General features: G+C 42.9%; 2 protein-coding genes across 2 annotated transcripts in view; both read right to left on the reverse strand.

The window, feature by feature from the left end:
• Nucleotides 1-7,652, reverse strand: part of LOC133608861 (cAMP-regulated phosphoprotein 19-like) — a 14,994-nt gene extending 7,342 nt beyond the window's left edge. The window contains exons 1-2 of the mRNA XM_061964456.2: nucleotides 7,485-7,652; nucleotides 6,577-6,699 (exon numbers count right to left, since the gene is read on the reverse strand). Coding sequence (XP_061820440.1) covers nucleotides 6,577-6,699; nucleotides 7,485-7,541 — 180 coding nt within the window. The 5' untranslated portion in view covers nucleotides 7,542-7,652. The remainder of the gene's footprint in view (nucleotides 1-6,576; nucleotides 6,700-7,484) is intronic.
• A 1,160-nt stretch (nucleotides 7,653-8,812) lies between these two features.
• The window catches only part of atosa (atos homolog A), a 73,254-nt gene continuing 67,149 nt past the window's right edge, over nucleotides 8,813-14,917 (reverse strand). Inside the window, exons 11-12 of the mRNA XM_061964457.2 lie at nucleotides 14,506-14,705; nucleotides 8,813-9,827 (exon numbers count right to left, since the gene is read on the reverse strand). Coding sequence (XP_061820441.2) covers nucleotides 9,674-9,827; nucleotides 14,506-14,705 — 354 coding nt within the window. The 3' untranslated portion in view covers nucleotides 8,813-9,673. The remainder of the gene's footprint in view (nucleotides 9,828-14,505; nucleotides 14,706-14,917) is intronic.

Consider the following 14,917-nt stretch of genomic DNA (forward strand, 5'->3'; position numbering starts at 1 on the left):
ATATCAGTGCAGGCCAAAGTCCATAAAATTCGATAATCAAAGTGACTGCTCCTCTGCATGCGATAAAAGACTAGACAAAAAATTGCAAACACACGATCTTGTATACAGAAATGTAAATTATTTGTAAATAAGATACATCTAATAATAAAATATTAATGTACAATGTCAACTGATGCTACTTCCAGATCTGGTTGTAGCCGAGCCTCACCGATGCGGTGTAGAACCTGTTTGATTTGAAAACTGCACTTTCGCAGGAAGGTAAAAAGAAAAAAGGCTACGTACCGGAAATTATGTATAAAAAAAAGCATATTGGGCTCTGCGTAGCTGCAAGCATTTGTTACCAGTAAGTAATACTATATCTATTATATTGGGAAAAACATGTCTAACGGTGACTTTGTAGGTGTTACTCCATGTTTAAAGGGCTCTATTAATGTTTAAAAAACATACTTAGAAAGTTCGAAAGAGCTTATTTGAATGCTCTATTAAAACATTTGATTTATTAATAATAATAATAATAATCTGACTTTGCAGGACTCCTCTCTGAGCTGCCACCTTACCGTGGTAGAGGAGTTTGCGTGTCCCAATGATCCTAGGAGCTATGTTGTCCGGGGGCTTCCATGCCCCCTGGTAGGGTCTCCCAAGACAAACCGGTCCTAGGTGAGGGATCGGACAAAGAGCAGCTCGAAGACTTCTATGGAAATGCAAGAACCGAGACTCAGATTTCCCTCGCCCGGACGCGGGTCACCGGGGCCCCCCTCCGGAGCCAGGCCCGGAGTTGGGGCACGATGGCGAGCGCCTGGTGGCCGGGCCTGTCCCCATGGGGCCCGGCCGGGCACAGCCCGAAGAGGCAACGTGGGTCCCCCCTCCAATGGGCTCACCACCCATAGCAGGGGCCATAGAGGTCGGGTGCAATGTGAGCTGGGCGGAGGCGAAGGCAGGGCACTTGGCGGTCCGATCCTCGGCTACAGAAGCTAGCTCTTGGGACGTGGAACGTCACCTCGCTGGGGGAGAAGGAGCCTGAGCTAGTGCGCGAGGTAGAGAAGTTCCGGTTGGATATAGTCGGACTCACCTCGACGCACAGCAAGGGCTCTGGAACCAGTTCTCTCGAGAGGGGCTGGACTCTCTTCTACTCTGGCGTTGCCAGCAGTGAGAGGCGACGGGCTGGGGTGGCAATTCTTGTTGCCCCCCGGCTCAGAGCCTGCATGTTGGAGTTCAACCCGGTGGACGAGAGGGTAGCTTCCCTCCGCCTTCGGGTGGGGGGACGGGTCCTGACTGTTGTTTGCGCTTACGCGCCAAACAGCAGCTCAGAGTACCCACCCTTTTTGGATTCACTCGAGGGAGTACTTGAGAGTGCTCCCCCGGGTGATTCCCTCGTTCTACTGGGGGACTTCAACGCTCATATTGGCAACGACAGTGAAACCTGGAGAGGCGTGATTGGGAAGAATGGCCGCCCGGATCTGAACCTGAGTGGTGTTTTGTTATTGGACTTTTGTGCCCGTCACGGATTGTCCATAACGAACACCATGTTCAAGCATAAGGGTGTCCATATGTGCACTTGGCACCAGGACACCCTAGGCCGCAGTTCTATGATCGACTTTGTAGTTGTGTCATGGGATTTGCGGCCTCATGTTTTGGACACTCGGGTGAAGAGAGGGGCGGAGCTTTCTACCGATCACCACCTGGTGGTGAGTTGGCTGCGATGGTGGGGGAGGATGCCGGACAGACCTGGCAGGCCCAAACGCATTGTGAGGGTTTGCTGGGAACGTCTGGCAGAGTCTCCTGTCAGAGAGAGTTTCAATTCCCACCTCCGGAACAACTTTGAACATGTCACGAGGGAGGTGCTGGACATTGAGTCCGAGTGGACCATGTTCCGCACCTCTATTGTCGAGGCGGCTGATTGGAGCTGTGGCCACAAGGTAGTTGGTGCCTGTCGTGGAGGTAATCCTAGAACCCGTTGGTGGACACCGGCGGTGAGGGATGCCATCAAGCTGAAGAAGGAGTCCTATCGGGTTCTTTTGGCTCATGGGACTCCTGAGGCAGCGGACAGGTACCGACAGGCCAAGCGGTGTGCGGCTTCAGCGGTCGCGGAGGCAAAAACTCGGACATGGGAGGAGCTCGGGGAAGCCATGGAAAACGACTTCCGGACGGCTTCGAAGCGATTCTGGACCACCATCCGCCGCCTCAGGAAGGGAAAGCAGTGCACTACCAACACCGTGTATGGTGCGGATGGTGTTCTGCTGACCTCGACTGCGGAAGTTGTAGATCGGTGGAGGGAATACTTCGAAGACCTCCTCAATCCCACCAACACGTCTTCCTATGAGGAAGCAGTGCCTGGGGAATCTGTGGTGGGCTCTCCTATTTCTGGGGCTGAGGTTGCTGAGGTAGTTAAAAAGCTCCTCGGTGGCAAGGCCCCGGGGGTGGATGAGATCCGCACGGAGTTCCTTAAGGCTCTGGATGCTGTGGGGCTGTCTTGGTTGACAGGACTCTGCAGCATCGCGTGGACATCGGGGGCAGTACCTCTGGATTGGCAGACCGGGGTGGTGGTTCCTCTCTTTAAAAAGGGGAACCGGAGGGTGTGTTCTAACTATCGTGGGATCACACTCCTCAGCCTTCCCGGTAAGGTCTATTCAGGTGTACTGGAGAGGAGGCTACGCCGGATAGTCGAACCTCGAATTCAGGAGGAACAGTGTGGTTTTCGTCCTGGTCGTGGAACTGTGGACCAGCTCTATACTCTCGGCAGGGTCCTTGAGGGTGCATGGGAGTCTACATGTGCTTTGTGGACTTGGAGAAGGCATTCGACCGTGTCCCTCGGGAAGTCCTGTGGGGAGTGCTCAGAGAGTATGGGGTTTCGGACTGTCTGATTGTGGCGGTCCGCTCCCTGTATGATCAGTGTCAGAGCTTGGTTCGCATTGCCGGCAGTAAGTCGGACACGTTTCCGGTGAGGGTTGGACTCCGCCAAGGCTGCCCTTTGTCACCGATTCTGTTCATAACTTTTATGGACAGAATTTCTAGGCGCAGTCAAGGCGTTGAGGGGATCCGGTTTGGTGGCTGCAGGATTAGGTCTCTGCTTTTTGCAGATGATGTGGTCCGAATGGCTTCATCTGGCCAGGATCTTCAGCTCTCACTGGATCGGTTCGCAGCTCAGTGTGATGCGACTGGGATGAGAATCAGCACCTCCAAGTCCGAGTCCATGGTTCTCGCCCGGAAAAGGGTGGAGTGCCATCTCCGGGTTGGGGAGGAGATCTTGCCCCAAGTGGAGGAGTTCAAGTACCTCGGAGTCTTGTTCACGAGTGAGGGAAGAGTGGATCGTGAGATCGACAGGCGGATCGGTGCGGCGTCTTCAGTAATGCGGACGCTGTTTCGATCCGTTGTGGTGAAGAAGGAGCTGAGCCGGAAGGCAAAGCTCTCAATTTACCGGTCGATCTACGTTCCCATCCTCACCTATGGTCATGAGCTTTAGGTTATGACCGAAAGGACAAGATCACGGGTACAAGCGGCCGAAATAAGTTTCCTCTGCCGGGTGGCGGGGCTCTCCCTTAGAGATAGGGTGAGAAGCTCTGTCATCCGGGGGGAGCTCAAAGTAAAGCCGCTGCTCCTCCACATCGAGAGGAGCCAGATGAGGTGGTTCGGGCATCTGGTCAGGATGCCACCCGAGCGCCTCCCTAGGGAGGTGTTTAGGGCACGTCCGACTGGTAGGAGGCCACGAGGAAGACCCAGGACACGTTGGGAAGACTACCGGTATGTCTGCCGGCTGGCCTGGGAACGCCTCGGGATCCCCCGGGAGGAGCTGGACGAAGTGGCTGGGGAGAGGGAAGTCTGGGCTTCCCTGCTTAGGCTGCTGCCCCCGCGACCCGACCTCGGATAAGCGGAAGAAGATGGATGGATGGATGGATGGACTTTGCAGGAATCATATCACAGTTAATTGGGACCGGACATGACCGAGGGACGACTGTATTCAGATTAACTTGAATAATAATAAAAATAATAATATGCATAATGCACCCTTATTAATTTGATATCTATCCAATTGCCTATGGGAGTTTTAGAATTGATTTCATACCTATCCATCCATTTCATGGTTAAACTGGAGACTATCCCAGCTGACTTGGGGTGAGAGCGGGGTACACCCTTGACTGATCACCAGCCAATGGCAGGGCACAATAGACAAACAACCATTATTCGCGCCTGTGGACAATTTAGTCATGCATATTTTTGGAATATGGGAGGAAGCCAACAGAAACGATTCCTTGAGTAACTCAATTACAAAATATATTCGAATAATTGTCACTGCCTCGAGGCGTCAATTTTTTTTTTAAATTACTAAACAGCATTTTGCCTTGTTCAGTAGTCAAAGCTCACGTTTCGGCCTCTTGTCCACACGCAGACACATACTTTTGTCTTTAAAAACGCAGACTTTTACAAACGCTGGGCAAAGTGTAGAGATCCAAAACTTTTCGCTTAGCGTGTGTGTGTCGCTGTCATTGCCAAACTCAACAACACTGCCTTGCTGGCTTTAAACACGTTATACGATGACTTACTGTATGTTTGAACATGCTGCTCTTTTCACTCAACATTAATAAAAAGACATCAAAAAGGGCTTTGCGACACTCCCCCTGTCAACCATTTTAAACGGCACCGTATAATAATCTTCAAAAACGCACGTTTATGCGGTCACACCACACAGCACATAGGGCTGTGAGTGCACCTGTTTTTATTAGCACACAAATTGGCACAATCAACCACGGACGCATTTCAGCTGTGCGTGTCAGCCTTCAATAATGAAAATAGGCGTTTAGAAAATAAAAGACAATTAGGCCAAATGCAATAATTGAGGGCACATCTTAACATGTATAATTAAACCTTAATTAAGCAAAAATATTGCTGCGGCTCGGCTGCACCAAATAATAATATAAATCTATTTAATAAAGTAAAAAAACAAATAAGGCAACAAGAGAAGTATCCCACACTTCTCTTTTGTACATTAAATTTGTACCGCCAATATGGGCATCTACATCACCAATATGATTTGCCTTTTTTTGCTGAGATAGGCTCCAGCAACCCACGCGACCCCAAAAGGGACAAGCGGTAGAAAATGGATGGATGGATGCATGGTTTACACGGACACTGCATAGCATTATGACGCATTTACTTATTAAAGCACAAGATAAACAACTGCATGGTCTCTGACAGCCATGCAGCAAAAGCAAACATGGGCCGACAAAGACAACCCGGTGAATTTTTACTTTCTGAGGTAGATTTGACAGCAGCTAAATTAGGAGCCTTCGTACCCCGTTTTTAAATACTTCTATTATCATTTATACAATATAATATTGTGATTTATATCATTTTTGCGTAGGACTTCAAAATATATTCTAAAATATATTATAGACCATATCGTCCATCTCTAATAGGAACCAAGAAGTCAGTCACCCATTTAAAATTAACAATTGAAAATTGTCCACTCACCGGCAAGCAACCCTTCACCTCTTTAGATGAACACTTAAAGCAAGGGTTTCAAACTAATTTTCATTGAGCAGCACATCAGTTATGGCTGCCCTCAGAGGGCGACTTGTAACAATGAATAATATATAAATATGTATAAGGATATTATTACACAGCTGCCTGTGCATTTCATTGTTAATGATTTTTTTCGTACAGTCCCAAAAAAAATCTACGGTAGTTGCCAGAATTGTACTGTAAAATGTAAGTGTTTTTTAACAGCAAATTGCTATAAATGAAAAAATGGTTAACGTTTTTTACGGAAAAATTCTGGTAATTAAGCTGGTAGTTTTTACCGTAAAATCGATTGTCATTTTTACAGTGTATATTTTGATGGATGACTTGGTTTGAAATTATAAGTCAAATGTATTTAAACAGACAAAACATATTTGGAATGTATGATGATGTTGTGTGTTGCATGTTTTAGTAATATAAAGCTGAACAGATATACAATTGCACTTTTCTGTTAACAAATAATGTCCGCCCTGAGATCGGTAGGTTGTGAGTTCAAACCCCAGCCAAGTCATACCAAAGACTATACAAATGTTTGGCACTCAACATCAAAGGTTGGAATTGGGGGTTAAAACACCAAAAATGATTCCCGGGCGCGGCCACCGCTGCTGCTCACTGCTCCCCTCCCCTCCCAGGGGGTGAACAAAGGGATGGGTCAAATGTAGAGAATAATTTCACCACACCTAGTGTGTGTGTGACAATCATTGGTACTTTAACTTTAAAAGATCAAGTACAATATTTTGTTGATGCATATTATGCCAGGCTCTTTGCAGGCCAGATCTGGCCCTAACATCTTGAGTTTGACACCTGTGATCTAAAGTAATCTAGGCGTACTTGCATTAAAAATCCATCCATCCTTTTGGGGTCGCTGGAGCCTATCTCAGCTGCATTCGTGCAGAAGGCGAGATACACCCTGGACAAGTCGCCACCTCATCGCAGGGCCAACACAGATAGACAGACAACATTCACACTCACATTCACAATCAGTTTTCATATTTGGAATTGATAACAAGAAACACGCTAGTGCAAGGTGTGACCAAGATATAAAAAAAGGGGACATTTTACCCCCTTCTGAAGGCGTTTACGTAGCAGATCAGAGCCGCCGGGTTTATTCCCCAAGTTTGGATATCTGGCCTTCAGTTTGGCCTCCTCTGCTTTCTCTGGATTGATCATTTTGTCCTGAACCTCCTGCAAAAACAAACATTGACATAACACCGAATTACAGAGCTTTCTGACAATAACAGACATTCATTGGGTGTCTCAGGACTCCTGGTTAAAAGGCCACAAAACTAAGAAAAGCAGCTGAAATGAAACAGTATATGCAATTTCACGCAGCAATGCGTGAGCTAATTGACGGGAACAATCTCAATCTCTCAAAAACATTGGCGATGCAGCGATTTACTTGGCATATCTACATTAAATGTAACGTTTGGATGCAAAAAAAATTACTGTTACAGTAGCTCGTGACATTAGCATTGAACAGGCGTGCTAAAGTGCAGGAGGCTACTAGATAGCCTTGATCGGACCGCTAGAGGTGCTGTCAAAAGCCGCTCTGGTCTGAATTAAAATGGGATGGTTCGTCGGAAGGGTGTCACTCGGTAAAAAAACAAAAACAAACAGAGGTGGCTTGAAAAAAAAAGTCAAAATGAAGACCATGACTAAGTGTTTTGGGGTGGGACGACGCTAGCTGTTGAGCTAACCAGAATGTCATCACAGTTGTTAGCCTGCCTTTCTCCGGTGACTTGAATTTACTAGCAAAAATGACATTTCCCCGAGAGCCTATCGCACCAACAAGTCGACAGACATTGTTTATTTGGCATAATTGGGGTGAAAAACACGAATCGTGAAGGTCTGTCAACAACAAACGAGCGCGAACCCAACAGGGCTACTAGCGCTAAGCTAGTATTTGTAGCCGCAACAAAGTCAACCGCGCTACCGTCTATTTGTTCACAAATAAACGCCAGCTTGAATACCTGCTCTTCCCCCAGCGTCTCTTCGGACGTCTGAACGTCTTCGTTTCCGTCCGACATGTCCACAAAAAGCGGTGTGTCGCTAGGATATCGCCGCCAAGTAGTGTTCTTCTGACTGATGGTGGACGTCGTCGTCGAGTCCGCCCGCCTACTGCTGCCAGATCCGTACGCGCGCGCTCCCGCACAACAACGTCGTCACGTGTGAGTTTACGTCACGTCATCGTGAACGCCCACATAGTGTGAGAGAATACGGATTAGTCAAATTGCGTATTTTGCTAGATAGCAACACGTGATGTTCGGGAGCAAAATCTGTAAATTTGTTTAAATTTTTTCTATTTAGATATTCTTATTTTAGCCACTTTAACTAAAAATAATATTAATTTAAATATATGAATACACAATATTTTTTCTAGATGCGTTTGTATTTCGCTTTATTTTATCCACTTTTTTTTAACTAAAATATTTATCTAAATATTTGAATACACAATATTTTCCCTAGATGCGTTTGTATTTCGCTTTATTTTATCCACTTTTTTTTTTTTAACTAAAAATACTATTTATCTAAACATATGAATACACATTTTCTCTAGATGCATTTGTATTAAGCTTTATTTTATCCACTTTTTTTAACTAAAATAATATTGATCTAAATATATGAAAACACATAATTTTCTCTAGATGCATTTGTAATACGCTTTATTTTATCCACTTTTTTTTTTTTAACTAAATAATATTTGAATATATGAATACACATTACAGAGCCATGTAAACTATAATGGCAGATCTTGGCTTGTCATAATGTGTTTTGTGACCATGATAGACCTACTCATTTCGAACAATGTGGTGAATTTGGCCAGTCAGCATTTCCTCCAAAATAATCCCAGATATGAAAAAAATTAGATTTAATAAAAAAAAAATACAACTCAAGTCTAGAATATTATCTTGCCCCCAAAAATATTTCTCTTTGAGCTCATTTCAAACAGATCATTGGTTTAGGATGGCGGAATAAAGTATATTTATCAAAAAGGGAATGGCATGGTTTGAGTGCAGCTGCAGAACATATGAACAATGTAATAATTCATTTTTGGACAGATTATGACACTTAACTGTTAAAACTGTATTTGTCTTCTTCAGTCTGATAAAAAATAAATAACTTGGGTTAGGATGTTTAAATGTTTTTCTTCTACCAAATATTTTATCTTATTTCTAAATGTATGATTACATTTCATATTAATTTTATGAGTATTTGTATATTGTTTGTGTATTGAATATTTGTAGAGTTATGAGGAAAATAAGAGTGGTGAAAAACACACAGAACATATTTTTAAAAATTGTTTTAGAAGATAGATATATTTAATTCCCTCAAATTTGAATATTAATGTCAAAAATACTATGATATACAGTTTACACTAAATCATCTTGGCATGGCAGACATCACAAACAGTAACTGAAATATTAATTTAAATATTAAATAAAACAGAATGGTTAGCTCAACGGAAAAGTGAAAGTGTAAACATTAAAAACTAAAAGGTTACATCTTTCTATTGCAACACTTCCAATAAAGTGGTTTTCTTTGTAACAGTACAAAAACAGTATTAGAATATTACTAACATTTTTTTCCAGTTTTGAGGAGGAAAGAAAAAAGTAATCCACAGTGCATTTCTATTGGTTTTTTTTCTCTGCTGTGATGAATTCACTTGAATTCAGTGCGCTTGCATGGTCGACGTCTTCACTGGTCCTTTGAGGGAGGGATGATGACGATGATGGGACGACGCTCCACTTCTTGTCCTCTTCCATATGCATTCGGAATCATTATAAGTCCAAATGAGAGATAATTTACAATCAAACCACCATTTTTTTATATATCATGAATGTGCATTTGTCAAGTGATTGCAATTTAACATTCTGATTTAGGGAAACAATTGAACTATTCCTGTAGACAATCATCGGTCTCTACTCTCTCTACGCTGGAGGATTCACTCTTTAATCATGTAAGGCCTTTATTTTATTTTCCTACCGGGAGTCACCCTCGAACATCAAAGTTCATGCACGCCGTCTGAAACTCTTTAAAGCACCTCTCTTTCCATCACCTGCTGTCCTTCAATCTGTCTTCCAATACACGTCTCACAAACTGACACAGTGACTAATGGCTGAACAGGTGATGAAGGAGGGGTGAGTGAGTCTGTCAGGCATCAGCAGCGGGGAGAGAAAGGCGGGTCGATGGGGGACTCTGTGAAGGACTGGAGCTCATAGGCAGCACCGCTGTCCACCTCCATGGACTTCCTAGAAAACAGCAGACGGATGTCTCTGTGGAGGTAGATCTTCCCAGACTTGGAGCTCTGGAACCTAGGGTGGCCATATGAGGAGAACTTTCATAAATTGCATGTTAACAAACACCAACACTACACAAATAAGAGGTTCTAAGGCTCAAAATTAACCGTGGCAAGTACCACGACCGCCCTTGTCATTTTCCGTAATGCCCTAAAAAAATGACCAGCATTTACGGCAAGAACATGCAGTGACCGCCCTTTACTTTTTACTTGTGAATGGACTCGGGATGTAACGGTAAACGATATGATAAACTGCGGTAAAATTCCAGATGGTTAGTAATACCGTTTATTCTTTATTATCGAAAAAACTTCATTTATTAATACATTCTAAGCGACATTGCTCACTTGCCGAAAACGCACCAGCAGCTGCGTCTCTGAAAATGGCGCATGCGCACAGGCGCTGTTTGCGATGGCGTAAAACAACACACGGACCTCGCTCTTGAGGTGTTGTCCTCCTAGTAAACGAACAACATCTGAAGTCTGCACGTATTTTGGATTGGTAAAGCACGCTGAAGGTAAAATAGTTGAGGACAGTCAGCCCATCACCAGAAAATGCAGGAAAAAAGTCCCCGCGAAGAAAGGCAACACTTCAACATGTTGAGCCAACTCCGGAACAAGCAGTCACAACTCCACGTCGAGTACAAGGTACGTCAACTTAGAATAGACTAGAATGGACTTTATTGTCATTATATTTGCATATAACGAGATTAAGGACTCCAATTTAAGGTGCGGTAGTGGAAACAAATATGGGGTAAAAATAAATTACACAACAGGTAATAAAGAAAAAACTAACAATTGAAATAAACATACTACTATCCAATAGTAATAATAAGCAATCCTGTACAATATACACTTGTAGCTGAATGCATGATGGAAAATGTTTGAAAATGAACTTGTCATCGTTGGCCCGTCAAACGTTCTTATAGTTACACTTAAGTGTTACATAAAGTTACTCGTTATTGGGCGCTATCGGTGAGCACGAGGAGTGTGTGCACACAAGATATCGTGCAGCAGAGCAAAATGTTCTTCTGTTTGTGTGTTTTGTGCTGTTAATGACCGCTGCTACTTTACGTTACTTTTAAAACTTAAGTGTTAAATACAAATCCTAGCAGAAACACTGCAACATGTTTTGTTTTTACAACTGTAGCATTAGAGTTTGTGTGTCAGTCAGATGATTATAACAATAAAAATAAAACTAATAAAAATAATACATTTGCTTTTCCCCTATTTACAGAGTGGGCATGCAGGATGCCACAGTTAAAGTACATCATCATCTACCAACATAAATGATAAATGATAAATGGGTTGTACTTGTATAGCGCTTTTCTACCTTCAAGGTACTCAAAGCGCTTTGACACTACTTCCACATTTACCCATTCACACACACATTCACACACTGATGGAGGGAGCTGCCATGCAAGGCGCTAACCAGCACCCATCAGGAGCAAGGGTGAAGTGTCTTGCTCAGGACACAACGGACATGACGAGGTTGGTACTAGGTGGGGATTGAACCAGGGACCCTCGGGTCGCGCACGGCCATTCTTCCACTGCGCCACGCCGTCCCATACATCACATCACATACAATACATATGTCTTCCAGAAGCAGCTGTCAAAAATGGCAAAAGACCTCACTGCAGCGCTGTCATACTTCATTGCCAAACTTTCAAATAGTTGAGGTGTTCTCTGATATGTGTAAGGCTAGACCTCTCATATATCAACACTATTGTTGTATACTATGACAAAAAAGGCAGTTACATCTTATGTGCCATCTTTCACATGTTTACATTTATTTTTATTTACTTATGTTATTTAGTTTCAGCCATATTACTCTGTTATTAATGCCTATGTTGCTTTCATATGCACATTTTTTTCTACTTGAGGTACATGTAACAGTTACCTACAATAATGTTTCTTCTACAAAGTATATAATTTTGAATGTTATTTGTGTAGAAAAATAATATATATGAAAAAGTCCATTCCACTAAATATTCTCTGACACACCCTGCTGTGGAGTTACGGATCCTGTGTTGAAGACCTCTGGTATAGATGATAATGACAAGACAGCTTGGTAGATGATTTAGGAAGGGGTGGGAGTATACAAGTTAAATTTCTTCCCACTCCAGTTTTGAATAATAGGTAAATCCTAATCATTATGTATTCTTTTAATTTCTTATGGGTTTTCTATTTTGAATTCATTTGTTTCTATATCTGTACACTTAATTTGTTTTCTTATTTAAAATGTTTTTCTTTCTGAAATAATCTCCTACTACTTATTTAGGGAGACAAACTTTACTACTAAGAGCACGCTGAGGAAAGCTAGAAATAGGCCATAGCAGCAAACTGAAGACCAAGGAGCTAACGTTAGCATGTTGTTGAACATAAGCGGTTGATCTCATCAGTACTCAGGGCTCAATTTAACCATGGCAACCGCGGCACTTGCCGCGACCGCCCTAGTCATTTGCCGTAATGCCCTAAAAAATGTACCAGCATCGGCGGCAAGAACATGCCGTGACCGCCCTTGACTTTTTACTTGTTAATGGACTTGGGATGTAACGGTAAACGGTATAATGATAATTTGCCCAAAAATTCCAGACGGTTCGTAATACCGTTAATTTTTTAATGACTTAAAAAAACGTCATTTATTATTGCATTTTAGCAACACAAAGTCAGGCGCATGCGCACTAGCGTCATTTGGCTTGATACTCATGGCAGACTAACTACACAGACTTTGCTCCGGAGATTTCCCCTCGTAATAAACGGAGCCAAGCGCTTGGTTTAACGTCATTTTCCCTTGCTTCCCGGCGTGCGTTTAAGAGCGCACTGCTGTTAGATGGCAACAGGTGTGGACAATATTGGAGACAGACGCACTTGTCCCACACTGAAAGTATACAGCGAAGGAGAAACAATATTTGATGTTGCTTTTATTTTCTCAATACAGCATTCATCAGCTGCTGTGACAGAGTTAATGAGGTGAGGAAACATGCAGCAGGCGATGTGTCGTGAACGTTGTTAATTTGTTTATAAAGTCTTTAGTTTGTTGACTGGGATGTTCACTCGTCCTTTATTTAACTGCAAACTGTATCAGTGTTCAAATAACATCAGTACTAGCTAAAATGTTTTGTCATCTCATCGAATTGAAGGCAAGCTGTGAATATTGTGTATTCAAGTGAGGGGTTTCACTCCTGTTTTTTTTTGTTGGCCAAACTGTTGTACTGAACCATAAGGAGGCGTTGGAGAAGAACAAAGCTTGTTTATTAGAATTCATAGCCAGACTGCTTTGTGTTTTATTTTGATATCAAAAAGTAAACTTGTGTTTTTTTATGTCACAAAGGTATTACTTCAAAAACCATTCACGTGACACAGCATTGTGTTAATGTTTTAAAGTTAAAGTTAAAAGTTAAAGTACCAATGATTGTCACACACACACTAGGTGTGGCGAAATTATTCTCTGCATTTGACCCATCACCCTTGATCACCCCCTGGGAGGTGAGGGGAGCAGTGGGCAGCAGCGGTGGCTGCGCCCGGGAATCATTTTTGGTGATTTAACCCCCAATTCCAACCCTTAACGCTGAGTGCCAAGCAGGGAGGTAATGGGTCCCATTTTTATAGTCTTTGGTATGACTCGGCCGGGATTTGAACTCCCAACCTACCGATCTCAGGACGGACACTCTAACCACTAGGCCACTGAGTAGGTTACTGTGTATAGTTAATTCCTATACGACATATTTCTGCTCAAACTCTTAATGGATCTGTCCCGATACGGCATCTACATGTACATATAAATGTACATGCCTTAAAAAAATAAATAAGTAATCCAAAAAAAACCCCTCCCTCGATCAAATGTAAAAATAGAGATAAAGGCATCATGTAATGACAAAAAGCTGATAAATTGATATTATTAAAGAATAATAAAAAACTAATATTTGTCTTTAGATGTATGGATAACGTTTATATGTTTTTTATTAGACATTACAAATTATATATATATGCATGCATGCATGCTTGCTTTGGAGCCCCTGCCTCAAAATAAAATAATGTTTGCCTTGGTGCCCTTCTACCTTGCCTTGGTGCCCTAAAATATGAACCCTCCTCTAGGGCAACACTTGCCTTGACCTTTTAAAGTAAAAATTCGGGGCCTGAATATTGTGTATTATCCTCTCTTATTCTTACAGGTAGTAGTGGCATCCAGCTTTAGCAGTGTCAAAAGTGATGCAGTGGTACATCAAATTAAGAGTACCCCATATAAAGAATGTTTTGAGATAAGAGCTGTCTCTCTGCTAATTATAATGCTTTAAGATGCAAGTAAAAATTTGACATACAAGCTTTCCCGGCATTAGTTGTAGCAAATGTCACAGTGAACCCTGTACGATCTGATCAAAACATCGGGTCTTACTCGCTAACATTAGCTTGAGATTGACATAACTTTGTTTTGCAAGCATGGAAAGGAAGAAAGTGAATGTGAAAGACAATGCTGAGAAGAATGGATGATATTCATTCAATTAAAAAAAGAAATTAATTAAAAACATGACTGAATGTGTCGCCAACTAGGCGAAACAATTCCAAGCATTTCAAGCTAGTCTGCACCATACTGATGCAGAATGAGTCTACAAGAATGTTGAGATAATATCTAAACGGCAAACATGTATTCATGAAAAGATAGTTGGTAGTACTGTAGGAAATGGAGTCTGTCTCACCTCAGATGAACGAGGTAGCGCAATGTGCGTCCCTGGCCCAACGTGAGAGGCTTCCTGTTGATCTGATGGTTCGCATCTCTCCTGACGGGGACGGAGAAAGTCCTCTGGCGCAGGAAGGTCTGGTGCCCAGCTGGCATGCCACGCAGGTCGTACATCACCACAAACATCTTTACCACCGTCTTGTTCGGGTTAAATAAGGTCTGTGCGGGCAGGGAACATTGTGTGCAACGTAAATCTCACAACACCACGTCATATTACTGCAGTAAAAAAATGACAACATGCACTGTGGTCAAAAGTTTTAGGACGCATCAAGACTCAACCTGAAGAGAACTGAAAGTTCTTTTGACACAAATTCCAAATCTTTTTGAGTCCACCCTAAGAATGATTGATGGGCTTTTTGCACACCAAACAT

This window comes from Nerophis lumbriciformis, linkage group LG06 (genome assembly GCF_033978685.3).
Source record: "Nerophis lumbriciformis linkage group LG06, RoL_Nlum_v2.1, whole genome shotgun sequence".
NCBI lineage: Eukaryota > Metazoa > Chordata > Actinopteri > Syngnathiformes > Syngnathidae > Nerophis > Nerophis lumbriciformis.